Source organism: Pholcus phalangioides, unplaced genomic scaffold, assembly GCF_987345545.1.
Source record: "Pholcus phalangioides strain wild (caught in Gottingen) unplaced genomic scaffold, Ppha-v1.0 ptg000008l_1, whole genome shotgun sequence".
Taxonomy (NCBI): Eukaryota; Metazoa; Arthropoda; class Arachnida; order Araneae; family Pholcidae; genus Pholcus; species Pholcus phalangioides.
The window spans coordinates 1,463,616-1,481,445 of record NW_028301601.1 but is presented as its reverse complement, the minus strand read 5'-3'; the positions used below and the strand labels follow the sequence as shown (position 1 = coordinate 1,481,445).

Sequence of the window (17,830 nt, the reverse complement as noted above, 5' to 3'; positions counted from 1 at the left end):
TTTTGTCCCGCAACTGTAGTTCGGACAACAACTGGCGTACTTGACAAGTGTTGGAATCAGAGAATTCTTCGATTATCCGTTGTTTAAGGGTCTCGTACTTGTTTATTTCGGGTGGGTTCAATAAAATATCTGAAACAGAAGCGAGCGTTTCTGGATCTATAACCGCAATCACGTTATTAGTAGCGTCGTTAGTTATGGCGGATATTGAAAAACAACTTTCCACTTGAATGAACCATAACTTTATACACTCATTGCCATAAAAATTTGCGCACCCAGAAGAAGTCGTCAAAATGAAACGAAATTTTACACATGTAAGTACTACGTTGATATAAGTAAGTGATTAGAAAATCCAAGAAAAAGGATCATTTATTGCAGAAAAAAGTACAGATGAACAGAAGTTTTAGTACTCTGTTGGACCCCCTCTAGCGCGAATGCACGATGCAATACGAGCGGGCATTGAGGCATACAAGTTCCGTATGATGTCCTGAGACATCTCGTTCCACAGTTTTTGTAAATGCGCCTCTAGTTCGACCATCCTCGTAGGGTGTCCAACTTGCCGTCCCAAATGATCCCAGATATGCTCGATTGGTGACAAATCTGGGGATAGAGCAGGCCAGGGAAGGGTGGTAATGTGGCGGAGGCAGTCTTGTGACATCCTTGCTGTGTGTGGCCTGGCATTGTCTTGTTGAAAAATGGCTCCTGGGAGCCCTGCCATGAGTGGCAACACATGTGGCTGAAGGATGTTATGGACGTACTGCTGGGCTGTCATTGTGCCATGGATCAATATTAGGGGTGACCGTGTATCGTAAGCAATGGCACCCCATACCATGACACCAGCTGTGGGAGCGGTGAGTCTCTGTAAAGCGAAGGCAGGATTGAAGCGTTCACCACGGGGCCTCCACACACGAACATGATTGTCATCACTGCTCAAGTTGAATCTTGATTCGTCGCTGAAGACGACCTGGTTCCATTCCGTTGCAGTCCAATCCCGTCGTACTCGACACCACTCCAAACAGAGGCGTTGGTGGGTGGGTGTCATTGGCAGCACACGTAATGGGCGCCGCGATACCAGATGTCTTTCAGCCAGGCGCCTTGTGATGGTTCGGGAAGACACAGGGGCCCGTAGTGAAGCTGCTGCCTGTGTCTGGATAGCGGCCAATGAGGCAATTGGCTCTACGCGTGCGTTTCGAATGATGTGACGGTCTTCTCGACGACTGGTCTGTCGAGGGCGTCGTGAACCTGGTCGCCGTGTAAATGACGTCTCTTCTGTCCACTGGTCCCAACACCCCCTCACAGTAAAATCAGAACGGCCTAGTTGACGAGCTACTCGCCGAGCTGACCACCCAGCTTTCATCATCCCGATGATTCTTCCCCTATCGAACTCTGACAACTGCTCATATGGTCTTCGACGGCGGCGTAACGCCATGTCTACCTCAGCATTTCCTTTGCAAACGATTAAATACACTCCAGCAAGCTCTGCTTACCTGTTTTATACTCCAAGGAGAACGAAGTTCAACGCCCTCTAGTGGCATTACGCAATGCGCAATCACACTGCATTTCTAATCATTTGCATATCTGCCCGACATGTACCTTCAGGTCAACTTTCATTTCGATCCCACAATTATTTCTTGGTGCGCAAATTTTTATGGCAACGAGTGTATTTTGCCCCCATATGGGTGGGAGTTTCAAGGCAACACGACAAATTTGTAAGTTTTCCGGTGATGGGTCAGGTGGCAGAGGGTTAGGAGAGTTATCGTTAGACATTTTTGGATACAGACTATTATGTGAATCTAGTTATATAATTGCCAAAATAAAAATATTTGTTATCCTGACCAAACAAAATAGAGCGATCACGAAAAAGTCCTACCCTGATCCTAATGACATCGGCGGTGCTGCACTCCTTGGGCTTCGGCTGAGTAGATTCTTCGTCTTTATGTTAGTAGAAGGTTGCATCGGTCTAGGTCACTACTGTTGCTTTTAATGTATCATAGACAACACACAACTTATCGAATCAGCATTATGCTCCGGACTGTCGAGTCACAAAACATTCTCTCACGCGTCCCTGCACTTGGCGACTGTTGGCCACAGTCTTTGGTGAGCTGCTGCAATCTGTTCTCCACCAACCACTTTTGATGATTGAGGTTCTCAAGTGTACCAATCTATACATTCTGTTCATGTTGTTTCATGTTCATCTGGTAATATTACTCTTTATTATTTTCTTTTTTCTCACTGGTTTTCAAAGATCATGTAACTGGAATGGGCAAAACAGTGATCTGGAGTTTTGAGGAATGGGCAGACTGTATCCAGGATAACTTCGAAAGATATTTCTGGATAGATCTTGTGCCCACCCCCAATGACAGCCCACATGTCAACAGGAGGGGGATATATAAAGACACTTATGGAGCATCCATTCCATGGACTGATTATCAGCTTCGGCCAAACATATGTGTAGCGATGGTAGTGGTAAGTTTGCTTCTGATATTGCATTTCATCATTGAAATTCAGACTGTGGTGACAAAAAGAGGGAGTAAAAAATGTGAATGTTTTTTTAATGGATCTTTTTATTGTATGACAATTTTCCTTCCCCCCCCCCCCCCTCCCAAACTTAGAGGATGCATTCTATAGAAATTTTGTTCTTTATGAGAGTTCATTGTGTCATTCATTTTGAAATATTCTGCGATGGTTTCTTCTCTTTCCTGGGATAAGAATAAAATGTTGAAGGGTATGCAGTAGAACTTAATAAAAACACCACCCCTTGTGTTAAACTCTTCACCAAAAAAATTAAATAGCACAAATAAATTGATTTTTCTTTCAAACTGAGCACAACTCGGATCTATCACCATTTATGAGCGATTTACTACCTAGTGAGTTGTGCCGGAAGTGAATAAATTGACCGCTTTTATTAATATTAAATATGCATAAAGCCCACACAGAGATGATAAAATTATCAAAAATTCAAGGCTATAGGACCCATCAATGGCTAGCAATTCACCATAAAATGTTCGAATCAGTAATTTTTGTTAAACCTTTCCCTGGTAGCAATGCATGCTTGTATATTATGCAGGAGTGAAAAATCTACTACAAACTGCTGCAATTTCAGATGTCTGCTACAATTTTGACAATTTCCCCTCATTTGCTATATTCTGTTACAAAAACACCGAAATTCTTCAATTCTGCACCATCTTTGGCAAAAACAAAATTTTCCCCTAGGAAACTTTGAAGTTATGTCACAATAGAAGCTGACATTTTGATGATGTCATTTGTCCTCCCCACAATTTTATTTCTTGGGGCCACAAATGGAATTAGCTTGAGGATCCCCAGGATTCGGCCCCTAGTGCTTCCAACAACGTATAAAATGAGGTCAAATTATGCAAATTGCAGCTCATCCACAGCACAACAACAAAAATCCTTCAATTTCTGTTTCCAGCTATTTTTTCCAGAAAAAAAAGTTGATTTCTTTGATTCCTTTTCACAAAAAATTCAATCCGAGTACATCTGTTTTCACTCTGTTTTTAACTGATTTGTGATTGTTCCATGTATTTTATTTTCCATCATCTTAAACAGATTTCCAGTCTCTCATTTGGTTTCCAAGTTTTCTATTATTATTTTTCTACTATTCATTCTCTTGGTATGCCATTTCCTTTTGCACCATTCACTGGCATGTTTAGTGTTCAATGGAAAATGGTTTCCACTTGCGCATTAATTAAAATTACTTTGTCTAGACCAGTGTTTCCTAACCTTTTGAAGTTCCCAACTCTTGGAAATAACATTGAAAACTTGGGGCACCCTTCCTTGAATACAGAATGCAGTTTACTACAACAAAAATCACTGAGTAAAAGTACATCAATAAGGTTTTGTTTGATTAATAATTAATCAAACAAAAACAGATTTGTATATGCCATGAGGCAGTTTAGTCATTAAAGCTTTTATCCTGGGCTTTATATTCACTTCATAAACTTACGCATTTATTGTATACTATCGGAGTTGTGTTCCAGTGAGATGAAATGAATCAAATTACAATGGTTTCTGAAAATTATTCCATCCAACACAGTCATAGTTTAAAATTTACAGAAAAAATTTTCATTCTTATTTTTGATTTGGAAGATAGATAGCAACACTTGAACACATAACAAGTGCAACACTTACATGAATTATCTTTCCATTCCTTTGAAACCAGCCATAACCATGGTCTAGACAAAGTAATTTTAATTAATGCTCAACTGAAAACCATTTTCCATTGAACACTAAACATGCCAGTGAATGGCGCAAAAGGAAATGGTATACCAAGAGAATGAATAGTAGAAAAATAATAATAGAAAACTTGGAAACCAAATGAGAGACTGGAAATCTGTTTAAGATGATGGAAAATAAAATACATGGAACAATCACAAATCAGTTAAAAACAGAGTGAAAACAGATGTACTACTCGGATTGAATTTTTTGTGAAAATAGAATCATTCTATTAAATTTATAATAGTTAATCAAAAATAATTTAATTCTATAGTTTTTAATCACTATATTTAAATTTCTGAGAATTTCGAATAAATATTCTAAGAATGGCTCAGGAAAAGAAGTCATCTCAAAGTATGTTGAATCAAACTAAGATAATGATCAAGAGCAAACTCAAAAAGAAACACAGCATTTTAAATATGAAATGGGTAAATTCTGGTAAATGAAGATCAAACATTCAAAAAATGCTTGAAACTGAAGAGAACAAAAGCACTACTTAGACTTGTAGCAGCGGCAAAACAACAAAAATAATTACTTTTCTGAGTGTTTCAAGTATCTCCTTTTAGTGATTTTTTTTTTTTTAATTAGTGATTACCAGCTCTACAAGCTGAATCTAAAAACACTCGTTTTCAAATTATTTCTGACATCTGTTATACCATACGTTAGCCAGGGTTAGGTTTTTGACATGACAAGTGTCAAAAACTGGTTTAAACCATCGAAAACCGTCAAAAACCTAAATGAATGCTTTTTGATAATGTTTTGAACACAATAGGTATATACACTGGTGTAAGAAATTAAGAGAATTTGCTGACTTGGTCGATTATCTCTAGAACTACTGTACCGATTTTAATGAAATTTGATATGTACATACATTGATACAATGCAAAACAAATAACCATTCAATAATTGTAATACACACGTATGATCAAGCGTAACACTCATTGGAGTCGGAAGGTATGAAACAGCGGTTGCAGAATAAAAAAAATGGGTTAATAGGGGGGTATGGTCCCCTCTTACAGATATACAGGTCTCGCAGCATGATTCCATACTTGAAATAAGGCAGTTTATCATTTCCTTTGGCAATTGGTCCCACTTGTTCAGCAACGCTGTTTTCATTCCCTGGATGGTTCCCGGATGGGGGTTGCGAGTTGCAATTGCTCTCCCCAGAACGTCCCAGACATGCTCTATAGGGTTAAGGTCTGGAGATCTGGCTGGCCAATCCATCCGGCGAATATCCTCACTCTCTAGAAAATCGTCGAGCAGAAGAGCTCTATGTGGCCTCTCGTTATCATCCATTAAAATTAACTCAGGGCCAACTGCACCCCTGAAAAGGCGAACATAGGGCTCCAAGCCCTCATCCCTATACCTCACACCAGTCACAGTGCCTCTTTCAAAGACATGGAGAGGTGTGCGGCCATCCAACATGATGCCTGCCCAGACCATTAAACCTCCTCCACCATAATGGTCGATTTCGCTGACATTGGAGGGTAGGTAGGGGGTCCCTGGTTCTCTCCATATGAACATGCTGCGAGAATCGGTGCTTAGGCTGAACCGGGACTCAATATTGAAGAGAACGGTCGCCCATTGATCCATACTCCAATCTCTATGCTCTCTGCACCATGATAAACAGATTCTCCTAACCGTAGAAGCGAGCGGGACGCAAACAGCAGGTCTTCTTGCAAACAACCCTCTCTCATGAAGTCTTTTGGAAACAGTTACCCTTGATACACGGGTTCCTGTGGCTTCATACAAGTCACGAGAGAGCTGAGAAGCTGTAGCACTCCTGTTACGCCTCACTATAATCGACAAATGGCGATCTTCTCTGGCCGTCGTGGCTCTTGGACGACCTTGCCCAGGCTTTCTCTCGATAGATCCGGTATCCTGGAACTGTTTCCATAACATACACACAACACTGGGGGTTAAATTGAACTCTCTACAAATCTGGACTTGAGATTGGCCATCTTGTAGCCTCCCCACAATTCGCCACTTCATTCCATCATCTAAACGTTGGTGGTTACTCATTTTTACTGTTACAATTTGAAATTAACCGATTGCTGCAAAATGACACCAAGAAATTCGCCGAGGTGTGCGTCTTAACTTACGCGCGCTTATAGAGCCTGTTTTTCTACTGGCTCCACCTACACACACGTGTACGCTTACGTATTTGACGTACAAGATTTGCATTTTTGTCTAGAAGCAGTGGTTTTGCATTCAGTTCAGTTCTTTTCATGAAATTCGATAAAATATGCAAATTCTCTTAATTTATTTCACCAGTGTAGCATAATGAAAAACTCACTTTTTTGTATATTACAATGTTTTATTTTTAAACACTAATTTATTACAATAATTGAAACAAAATATTATAATTTGCAATTTTGAGTTTTTCAACATAAGAGTCTAGAACATATAAAATATAATTTTATGGTTTATTTATCTAAGCTTATCTTAACTTGTGTTCAATTTGCTAAGTGGAATAGTGCTGCTTATTCAAAATATGTATGATAGGGGCATCACAGACTTAGGTTTTAGACTTCAGAAACTATAAATCAGTATTAAAACAGTAAAAAACTTGTTGTCAATGTTGTCAAATAGTTTTTTTTAACCTGATAGATATGCTAAATAAAAAAACACTTTTATGTAGATTAAAGTGTTTTATATTTGGAATTATAATTACTGAGAATCTGTTTTGATATTTTAAATTTTCTGATCTGCCCGAAATTTTATTCCTTGTAAAAATTCTCACACAGAATCTGTTAATACACTTATTTATTCTTTAATACATTAATTAAACTCATTTATTTTCATCTAAAAATTTCTTAGAGCTCAGGGTGTTCACAGAGTTTCACATTCACAGAGTTTTAAAGAGTATTTTCAACCAAAGCAGAGCCGTGTTCTGTACATTTAAAATTAAATACTGCTTCAATTGAAAAACTATTGCATTATAAATGCTAATGGATATACCATATCATAGTGCAGAAGTAAGAAATAATTACATTTGACTAAGGATAAGTTACAGGAGTTTCTTAAGCTTCATGTACAAGCTTGCATTGCCAAATTAAATGACGTTTTAGTTCTACAATTTAGTATTTTGATCGCTCGCTAGATATATTTCAAGATGGAGGATGCACAATAAGAGTATAACTAACACTAAGAGTATAATGCACAATAGGAGTATCTCAGTGATCATCTAGATAATTTAATAATAACAGAAATAAACATTACATATATGATGTAATAAACTTTTTTAAACACTTATCTGTTGTAAAAAGAGTACAGCAGATGATTTATATCAATTAACACATATATAAGCAGTTGAAGAACTTTTGGAAGGTCAAGAATCATCTTGAATCAGAGAATGTCAAATCATTCCATAGTTTTCCCTTCAGCGTTTATGCTATGCTTTATTCAAATTGTATATTTTACGAGTATAAGAAAAAAAAACATATATATAATTTTGTCCAAAATAATTCTGTAGAGAGTAGAAAATTATTTTAGAATCATATTAAATATTTATTCTTTCTATAACATAGTCACTTTAAACATTACATGCAATTAACGTGTGCATTTCCAATGGGAATATTTATATTGAAAAGCAATATTTGAGGTTTTTGACGTGACCGTTTAAACCGTCAAAAACTGCCATGTGTCAAAAACCTGCCAACCCTGACATTAGCGCCTCATTTGTTGGCACTGTATTGTAGAGAATGTAAAAATATATAAATATCAAGCAGTCTCTCAATTTTTGTTATGGTTTAAAAACTAAAAAATAATTATTTCTTTAGAGGAAATCTCCATGCATTTTGTACCTTGTTGTGTGAGGGGAGAACATCCCCCTTCTTCTGAGCTGAGATAATGCTGTTTCTTGAAGTAAAAAGTAATCTTGTGTACGCTACTGCATATATGTATCAGACCTGCCAACTCTCCCGATTTAGGCGGGAGACTCCGGATTTATCATCCTTCCTCCCGCTCTCCGGATTTGTTCAAATTTCTCCGGATTTTGGCAGAAAATTGGATTTTACGCGAGCTTTCACATTGCCGTGGCATCAATGATTACCGTCGTCGTTAGGGCAAACACCCATAGAGGACAGCCGTAGTCATTTCCATCGAGCAACCTGAAAAAAAGTCTCTGTGACCGCATTTAAGAAACTGGCGAAGACATGACTTCATTTTCATAGCATTTATCGGCAGTCATTTATCAGGGGCATGACCTTGATTGCCGAAATTCCTGTATAATCGTTATTGTATTGATCATTATTGTATTCCATTAACAGCCGTGCGGTAAATATGTTTTTTCGTCGGCAGCTTTGTAATTTGAGTTTTTTTTTTAATTGTTTCTTCCGATTAAACATGTTCAGAAAGAAAATATAAAACTTTAAGCTATTATAAAGCTAAAATATAAAGCTTTTAAGAGTTCATATACCCAAGATAGAATCACTGCTAGCATTCACGAAAGGAAACACATATTTTATGAACAGTATGTAGATGTGATTTCTCTATTCTGCACAGAAAGACTGACATGGAATTATATTCTGCTCAGGGGCAATGCAGAACCTTCCTTGGGGGGAGGGGGTGTAACTTTTTCTTAATTTATTTTTTAAAAAAAATCACAAAAAAAAAAATGTTCTGAATTTTTTTTTTAAATAATTTTAATGATCGAGTCTGCAAGTGCCGGGAGAGGGCCCCCCCCCCCCTCGGGAGAATCTCCGGATTTCTGGATTTCAAAAGTTGGCACGTCTGTATGTATGTAAAAACTATATTTACTGCCAAAATTTTAAAAAGGGCTACAAAACTGATAAATGCTGTTACAAAAACATTTTTGCTGCTACGAAAATAATTTTTCCTGCAGGGGTGCAAGAGCTGCGCCGAAACGGTTCTCTTGCTACGTGGTGCGCCGAATCCCTGCGCATTTGTGCCAATTCTTATTTGTGGTTCGCGGAGGTACCGCTAATGTACTGTAGTGCTTCAAATATCCGGAATTTAGGAAAAAGCAGCATGAAAATTTTGTTCATGGGATGCGTTCTTTCCGAGACATGGAAAAAGATACGGAGGGAGAAAATTCAATTTTTTTCACTTCCCACCATCTACCACAATAGCGTTATCTCGTGACCTTGGAAAGTAGTTCTACTACCTTGAAGTATAAAGTCCTATACTGTTATTGGTTAACCGGCGGACTATCAAAGTCCCCAAATGAATATGCCGAATTTTCCGATTTCTGAGACCGTTTTTTCTCCTGCGGGATTATATATTGAAAATAACGGTAATTTCGCGGCTGCCAACCTGCGTTCACAGACGACATACATCGAAAAGGGGATTGGTTTACTCGTTTAAATTACCGACATTTTTCGAAGATCTTTGGGAAAAAATGGGATCTGTAAAAACTCCAGCTGAAATATTCATAGTTTTGTCATCTAGCCACTGTGCGGTCGTTTGGCTATCGTCGGCGGTTGCCGATCGTGACAATTTCACATTGCGAAAATCTGGATTTGGTGAACACACAGGGGTGGCTCTAGGAAAAAAATTTCTACCCATGCGGAATCTATTTTTGGCGCTACTGACGACTTTGGTCAACAAAGCCCTTTTCACCCTTTCAACTCCATTTGACACCCCTCCTAGAGCGCCGTCCAATATGGCTGCACGGTAACAGGGTTTGTACGGTGCTTAAAAACTCCTTAAAAAGTCATTAATTTTCATTTCCTTTTTAAACACTCTTAAAATCCTTCCATCTGTTTCTAAAAAAAAAAGTCTACTTTTCCCCTGAAAATATTTCCTGCTAAGGTTGATGAAAGTTCCCGCTTTCGATTTTGTCCCCGAAAATCGTATTGTGGTAACCGCAGCTCCTTATTCAAATTATCGGCCCCTCATTGCGCTTTTCATCGTGAAACCCCGATCATATCCTTAATCTTACAGCTGAAGATGGTTTATTCTAGTCCAGTGTTTTTCAACAACCGACCGTGGTTTCCGTTTACAAAAAAAGAAAAGAAAAAAAAGTCGCCACTGCAAGCAGCAGAAATTACTATGGTTGATCATCATTACAACACATCCCGATGTTTCATGGGGAAAAAAAAATTCATTTCATGAATAAGAGCTAGAATTACGAGTTACGAGTTCCTCCGAATTACGAGTTAATTTGTAAATTTCGCCAAATAACGAGTGATAAATCGCCAAACATTGTGTTGTATGTCTTGAAATTTGCTCCCATTTTGCAACAATTTCTTTCTGAGTATAACTGAAAAAGAACAACAAAAATTGAAAAACTTAATTTTAAAGAATTTGTGTATGTGTTGATCCATTTTAAGCGAGAGGTGAATAAAGAGTTGCTGCAAATATAAATAATTTTGTAAGAAAAATCGTTGTCAGCTGTGGTTTTTATTTTGAATAATTGGAGGGGGAATGAATATCACTTTTATAATTTATATATGTGATGCTGTTATGAGTTATATTTTTGACAAACGTTAAGGTTTTAGAACACTTTGGTGACAACCGAAAGCATGTATGTGGATTGATTATTTAATTAATTCTTATGATGCTGGGTAACAAATCAAAAGTTGTAATTTCTGAACCACTTCTACGTCTATATTTTGGGAAAATTTGTTTGGCAAATTAAAAAATATATAAATTTGCATATGTGCCCCACCCTTTTTTTTTGCTGTAAAACTTGTAAGTTATGAAGTTTGCCATGACTCCTTAAAAACTGCTTGAAACTCCTTAATTTTCATTTAGGAAATTTTGTATGAACCCTGGGTAAGCTACTGCATTGGTGGGGGAGGGGCATGCTCTTAACAATAGTCAAAAGGAAGAAGTTTGTATACTAGGAACATGCACATTTTACGTAACTTCTGTGAGATACCTTTTTTATATTAATGTCCTACCTTTCCAAAACATGTTGGAGAGAATAAAACCTTTTCACCCTTTCTTGTTTTTTGCACTCCCTCTCGTGCATTGCTGGAATGGTACATTACTCCCTCACATATTGCTGGGATGTTGCTTAACATTGTAGCTCCAACAGAACTATTAATTATGTGTGATGAATGGGTTGCACTACAATGCAAAGAATTACAAGAAGTGAAATCAGTTCAGAGAATAGAGAGATAGGTATTGGGCAACATATTCAAACTTTGGGCTGCTTTCAAGGTTACAAAGTTCAAAATTTTGCCAGTTTTGGTGAAGGCTATTTTATATTTAGCACATGGTAACGCAGACAGTGAAAGAGAGTTCGTTGTTAACAAATAAATAAAAGTCTAGAGAGATAGATGGCTTTTTTCTCACCCCAAAATATCAAGGAAACATTTTATTTTCTAGATATTATGCTGAGGTGAACTCAGAAAGAAAAATCATCTTGTCTCCGCCGGGACTCGAACCCAGCCCTCTTGCATAACGGGCAAGCATGCTACCATCATCTACACCATTGGAGACAAGACCCTGCCTTCCTTATTTTATGCACTGTGGCGTGAGGCACTGAAGTAGAGACAGTAGTAGCCTCTCTTAACTTCAGGAATTGGCCCCGGTTTAGAGAGATAGATGGCTTTTTTCTCAACCCAAGATATAGGAGATATAGGCAGAGACAAGATGACTTTTCTTTCTGAGTTCACCTCAGCATAATATCCAGAAAATAAAATGTTTCCTTAAATAAAAGTCTGTTCGAACATTGAAAAATTTGTCCATCCAATGCTTTAATGGAATAAGACATACAAAATCTTATGTTCAAGAGCATGAAAGATTTGAAAAAAATTGTCATTGAGATGCTGAACTTCTGAAAGTGACTCATGATTCATAATCTATTAACATGCTATTAGGTTGAGAAATTGTTTAAGTAAATAAGGTATTTATATTTCTCTCGTTTTTTGTATTTTGCTTTTAAATTTAATAATTCCTTTAAATTCTGTGAGAAACTAATTTTTTTTTTCACGGAAACCCTTATTATATTCTGTACACACTTTTTTGCTATATCAGGATGAATAAGATTTTGGTGAATGAAATTCTTGCTGCCTAAATTTTTAGTATGCATGTTGCTTAAGTAGTGACAGATAAGATACTTCAGAAAAAAATTGAATGGATTTTAATTTGTGAAAAAAATTTATTTGGAATTATTTGTTTCAACTATTTTTGGCAAAACTTTTGGCATTTCACAGAAAAATTACTCCTTATATTGCAGATATAGTTTGTTTTTAGTTCTGCTCCATTTTCAAAATTTCTGCTCCAAAAATGAAATTTGCTGCTCCGAAATAGATGAGGGGCGCTTGCACCCCTCTTCTTGCTGCAAAAATCAAATTTTAATTTTCCACCCTTGTATTATGGCCAGAGCCCAAAATCAGCCAGTTGACCATGTCTGAAATTTGCTTTTGCCAGCCTGTTCCCAGAGTGGTTGGTGATCCCTGGCCAAAGAAAAGGCATGATTCTGGGTCATTGCCAAGTTGGCTTTTTTCCATGATAATTACGTCTATTTACAATTGTGATTAACTATGGCAACCCTAATGATCAAAAAAATCAGAATATTGATTTCTTAATCTTAGAGGATTTATATAAAGATCTCATATATATGTATTATGGACTGCATCCTGTAACGTGATCAGTTGAAACAGAATCTACTGTAATATGCTTTATTAGAAGTTTGTGCAGCTGGTTTTATGCTTTTTTGAGAAAGTATGTGATGGGTCTGTTCAAAAGTGTGTGAAAATAGTAATATAATAATATGTGAAATATTAATATTTCAGCAAAGAATATTTAACCTCTTCAAACCTAAGCCAAAATTGGCTATTGGTGCGTGCGTGCGTTTGTTTGTTTGTTTGTTTGTTTGTCTGTCAAAATGCCCTTTGAAAAGAAAAAAAAAATTTTTTTTTGTTAATATCTTTACTAGGACCATTTGAGTTAGGTACACATGTCTACCTCTGGTCATAACTTTGAAAAAGAATCCATTAAAACCATGTAAAGTGAAGAGGAGCAAAGAGGTTAAATTATCAAAAATGATGAAAAACTTCAGTTGCAGTCCAGTACATTGTCGGGGGGGGGGGGCTATACTTGAAGTATGAAGGTCGAAAATAGCAGTGTTAATCTAAACGTGTCATTTTTACTCAAAAACTGCAGTACTTTGTGTTGAATTCACATATTTTTAATTGTCATTTATAGGAGGTATATGTCTAACTTACCTTCTAACTCTGTTTCAATGCTCTTAGTCGCCAGGGCTGTTCACTCCTGCGAGGGCTTGGCAAGCTTTAATGATAATCGAAGAACATCTTCTGGGACTATTGGGAATGAGGACCTTAGACCCATCGTAAGTATTACATTTGGTTGTGTTTCTCATTTTTCTTACACAACAGGGAATTGATTTAATAATGTTCATTGAGGCATTCAAATTTTACAGGAGTCTTTGTCAAAACTTTCAGATTAAAGATTCACAACAACCGTAAATTTTTTAATGTCAAAAAATAATCATCTTGGTTATCTGTCAGATAAAAATGTTAGAAAAAGTTTGAAAAAATTCACAGGGATTTATCTTATCCAAAAGCTTTGACTTGTATTTGGCCAAAAGAACATGTTTCAAACAAAAACATTTTCTGGTTGATTATCTGGTTCTTGTTTCACTTGTTTACTGTAAATTAAATTTTTAAATATTAAAAATGTGGTTGGTGCATATTCACTGGTCACTTTGAGTCATTGTAGTGATACACTGATATCCTGTGTTGAATACTCATACAAGTTGATGTTTCACATTATGGGCCCATACTATAGAAATTTTTCACCAAAACTGTCAGTCTCTCTCTCGAAGTTTTTCCCTTTAATTTTTTTATTATTTTTTAATTATTGGATCTGAATAGCATGTCATTCTTTCAAAGGAGGAGAAAATTAGTTTTGGCACAGATTTAGATCATTGAGGCCTGGCTTGCAATCAATGTTCTAGCTCATCCCAATGGTGCTCGATATGATTTAGGTCAGTGCACTGAGCTGATGAGTCCAATTGTCAAACAACTATTTCAAGAAACCAGCTGCATACTGCATGAGCAGTATGGACTGGTGTCCAATGATTTTGAAACACGTGTGCTCGCAGAGCTGTTACCTCTGTGTGGATAGAGCATAATGTCACAACATAACACTGTGGTCAGAGTACTATTCATTGGAGCCAAAGGGCTGAATTCATATCAGGAAAAATATATGCATATTCACTGATTAGATTTATCAAATTTCAGAGGTTTTTATCAGATGGACATGAAAATAGTAAATGCATATCGGAAGAGATGCATGAGAAAATGGCATTGGAAAGACATGGGTAAATACATAATGTTTATGGATGGTAGATTATCACTATCCATGCTCTTGTAATCAAGCCCCTACTTATTTAAAACAAATCCTTTGTTTCAGACGAATTTTTTTATGTGGAAAAAGGTGTATATTATACACTTGTAAATACATTCATAATTTGTTTCTAAAAAAAATTATGTGCATTTTCACTTACATGTATGAAGGATCTTGTTTATAATACTAAACGCCCAGTTAACTGAAAATTTTCTCTTGTGATTTTGTTCTTTTCCTTAGTGATTGGGCTTACAATGGCTTTTACAATAATGATGATGATTCTTGTAATATGGGCACTGCCAAAGGATTTAACTATCATCAAGGCCCTGTAAGTATTAATTTCGTGTTTTCCACTGCGATTTGCCTTTTTTTTAACTATTAGATATCACTATGAAACAGTACTTTGAAAGTCTTTCAATGTCCTTTGCCTTCGAGCACTCTTGAATGTTTCAAGGAGCTCTATGGCTCTTGCTTCAAACTTATTTTTCTCATTGATGTTGTCCTCCTCTGGAAATATTTTTTATCAATGCCTGTTGCTAAGCCAACCCATTAGATCTTATCACTTATGGTGCGTCTGTAGCTTTTCACAATCCCCTGGTCTGCTACTCCAAAAAGTGATATCATCTAATTTTTGGAACACTGGCATAGGCATTCTGTTTAATGATTTGTTACAAAGCTTTCTGCACATTTTAATGCATCTGCTATTTCAAAGTCAATTTTTGGAAAGTATCACATAAACCAAATCGGTTAACCAAGGCTCAGATAATCAGGGTCATCACTATACATAAGTTGAGTTTATTTAATTATTCACAATGGCCAAAGAGTAGAAATAATTGTCTGAATTATATCAGTTTGTTTGATAAATAATTTGAGTTAATTATAAATTCCACTTGTTTTTCAAGTTTTATTTTGTGCTCTTTTCTTCTGTGAAGGAATGGCTCTGGCCAATCGGGTATTTTCTCAGAGCGAAGCTTCTCTTTGCCAGACTTTTTGGTGGTGAGGAAGAGCTGCAGAGTGCATCAAATTTTGCCAGGTACACTATCTCTAATCATTTCAAGGTGATCCAGTCTTCGAAGTGGAAAGGATTGCCAGAACTCACAAATAAGGACGGTGCCGATTGTCCTCATAGTTGCATAGTTCAAGCTTGGAGTCATGCAACTCTACTAGAACTACTTTTCGACATGGACAAGTTAAGTTCGCAATGAAAGATTGGTCTTTAGTTTATTTTTTTCCGAATGACTCGCACTTGTTAAAATTTAGCGGAAAAACAACAATGAAAGAGTAAAAAAGGGAAAAACGAAACCTGTCTTTATATATCTAGTTTGCTTGCTGATATTTGACACGTCTTGCGAGTATGAGGTTTGTTGCTGATCAATTGTATATTATATATTAACTTTACGTTATTCTACTTATTTTTCTCATTGAAAAACTTTATTGCATTATTTTTAAAAGTGATTCAATGTTTTAAGACTGTTATTTCATTAAAAGATTTTATAACATGTTTTATCTGTTATTTGCTTGATAGTCTGGTATTTTGTAATGAATATAAACTGGAGGCCTGTATGAGATGAGCGTTTTCGATTTGAGAAATGTTTGTGTGTACTACAAGTATATCATGATCTATAGAGTTTGTTTTGATATACAGTCGCCTCCCCCCCCTATTTATAGGGGATACGTTCCGGGGGTGACCGCGAATACGGGAAACCCGCACGAATAACCGAAACCATAGTTTTTTCCTTGTATATCTCGTTTATTGCATGGCATGAGAGAGCAGAAAAACGCAGAGGTATAAGGGAATGTAAAAGAGGATGTAAAAATTGGTGGCGACGTTTTCTGAAAGAATATTGTGATTTCTGTTTGCTGTTTCTTCATATCGTCAAGTATGTTGGAATATGATGAATGACAAGGCTTCCTCTGCCAATTTTTCTATATGTGAAGAGCATATCATAGAGGGATCTGTGTCATGAAAACAATCTATTGCAGATTTGAACGTGCGAAGCCCTTCCGCTGTGTTACATATGGTGAACTTGTCTTCTACTTCTTTATCTTGATCTTTTTCATCTGGTACCGCTCAGTTTCAGGAACAGTCAACTGCATTAATTCCTCCACAGTCAATACCTCTGAATTGCTATTAATTAGCTGTTCGACTTCTATATAAATATCATTGAACCTTTCTCCACCTGTTTCGTTAAAGTGACAGTGTCTTTTATAGTCTCTTCAGTTAGCTCTGTAGAAGTAGTTGTCCTTTAGAACACATTGTGGCCAAAGAGTGACCACCCCAAGGTGACTATTTCTCTCTTGGGAGCTGTCACAGCTTTAGTGATGACAGTAATGTCATTAGTGAGCCATCCTAAACATGCACAACTCAAATTTTGTAAACAAAACAAATGAATGACGATTTCTGTGTTGCAAAAAATAAAAAAATCCAATGAAGGGAAAAAAAACGTGAATAGGGGGGGGGGGGCGTTGACAAATCAAAAAGGTTAAGTTTGCTGCAAAATTTGCCAAGTGCATAGTGTAATTTTTTTTATCAATATTTGCTGGGCTTGACAAGTTCCAAGTGCCATGGCAATTAAAAAGTTGGTTTTGACAATAAAAATGTTTTGTGTATGATTTTTCAAATGGGGTTGAATTACGATAAAAAAAAAAAAAATTTGAATTTGTGTCAGGACATCTATTGATATGAAAAAGGATTGCTAAGTCCAGAAAAAAAATATATTTTAGGCATTGTTACAAAAAAAAAAAATTTCCACTTGGTGTCCGAATTTTTTTTTTTTTTTTTTCACTTTTCAAGCCCTGTTTTAAAACCTCATTATTCATGCAGCTGACTGGCTTGAAAGTCTCAGATGAAATTCATGAACTGGATTCAAAAATAAAGCAAGCCAAATATTTTTGCTCATGCTAAGAAAACTTCTAATTTACCACTCATAAGAAGCATGAAACTTGCGTAAATAGCAAAAAAAATGGTTTCATCAATTCTTTGTAGTAGCTTTAAACTTGTGCCAACCAAGTTAGACTATAAATGTTGAGTCTATTGATACCAGAGGTGCACATCCCTTTCTGTCTGACACTGTCAGAAGTCGGCTATTTGAACTTGTTAATAATATCTATAAAATGGGCAAATGGCCTGAAAAACATTGCAGGACAGTTATTATACCAATATCAAAGAAACCCTTGGCTAAGACATGTAATGAACACAGAACAATTAACCTTATCAGTCATGCCTGGAAAGTACTACTCCATATCATACGAAAACTGCATCAAAAAAATACCTAAGTTTGCAATTTGGCTTTTTAGAAAGAAATTGGTGACG

At 36.6% G+C, this 17,830-nt stretch overlaps 1 protein-coding gene across 1 annotated transcript in view; it reads left to right on the top strand.

The window, feature by feature from the left end:
• The window catches only part of LOC149083485 (glycogen debranching enzyme-like), a 116,768-nt gene extending 100,752 nt beyond the window's left edge, over positions 1-16,016 (top strand). The window contains exons 25-28 of the mRNA XM_089234006.1: positions 2,243-2,463; positions 13,401-13,498; positions 14,758-14,845; positions 15,450-16,016. Coding sequence (XP_089090132.1) covers positions 2,243-2,463; positions 13,401-13,498; positions 14,758-14,845; positions 15,450-15,722 — 680 coding nt within the window. The 3' untranslated portion in view covers positions 15,723-16,016. The remainder of the gene's footprint in view (positions 1-2,242; positions 2,464-13,400; positions 13,499-14,757; positions 14,846-15,449) is intronic.
• Positions 16,017-17,830: the final 1,814 nt, after the last annotated feature.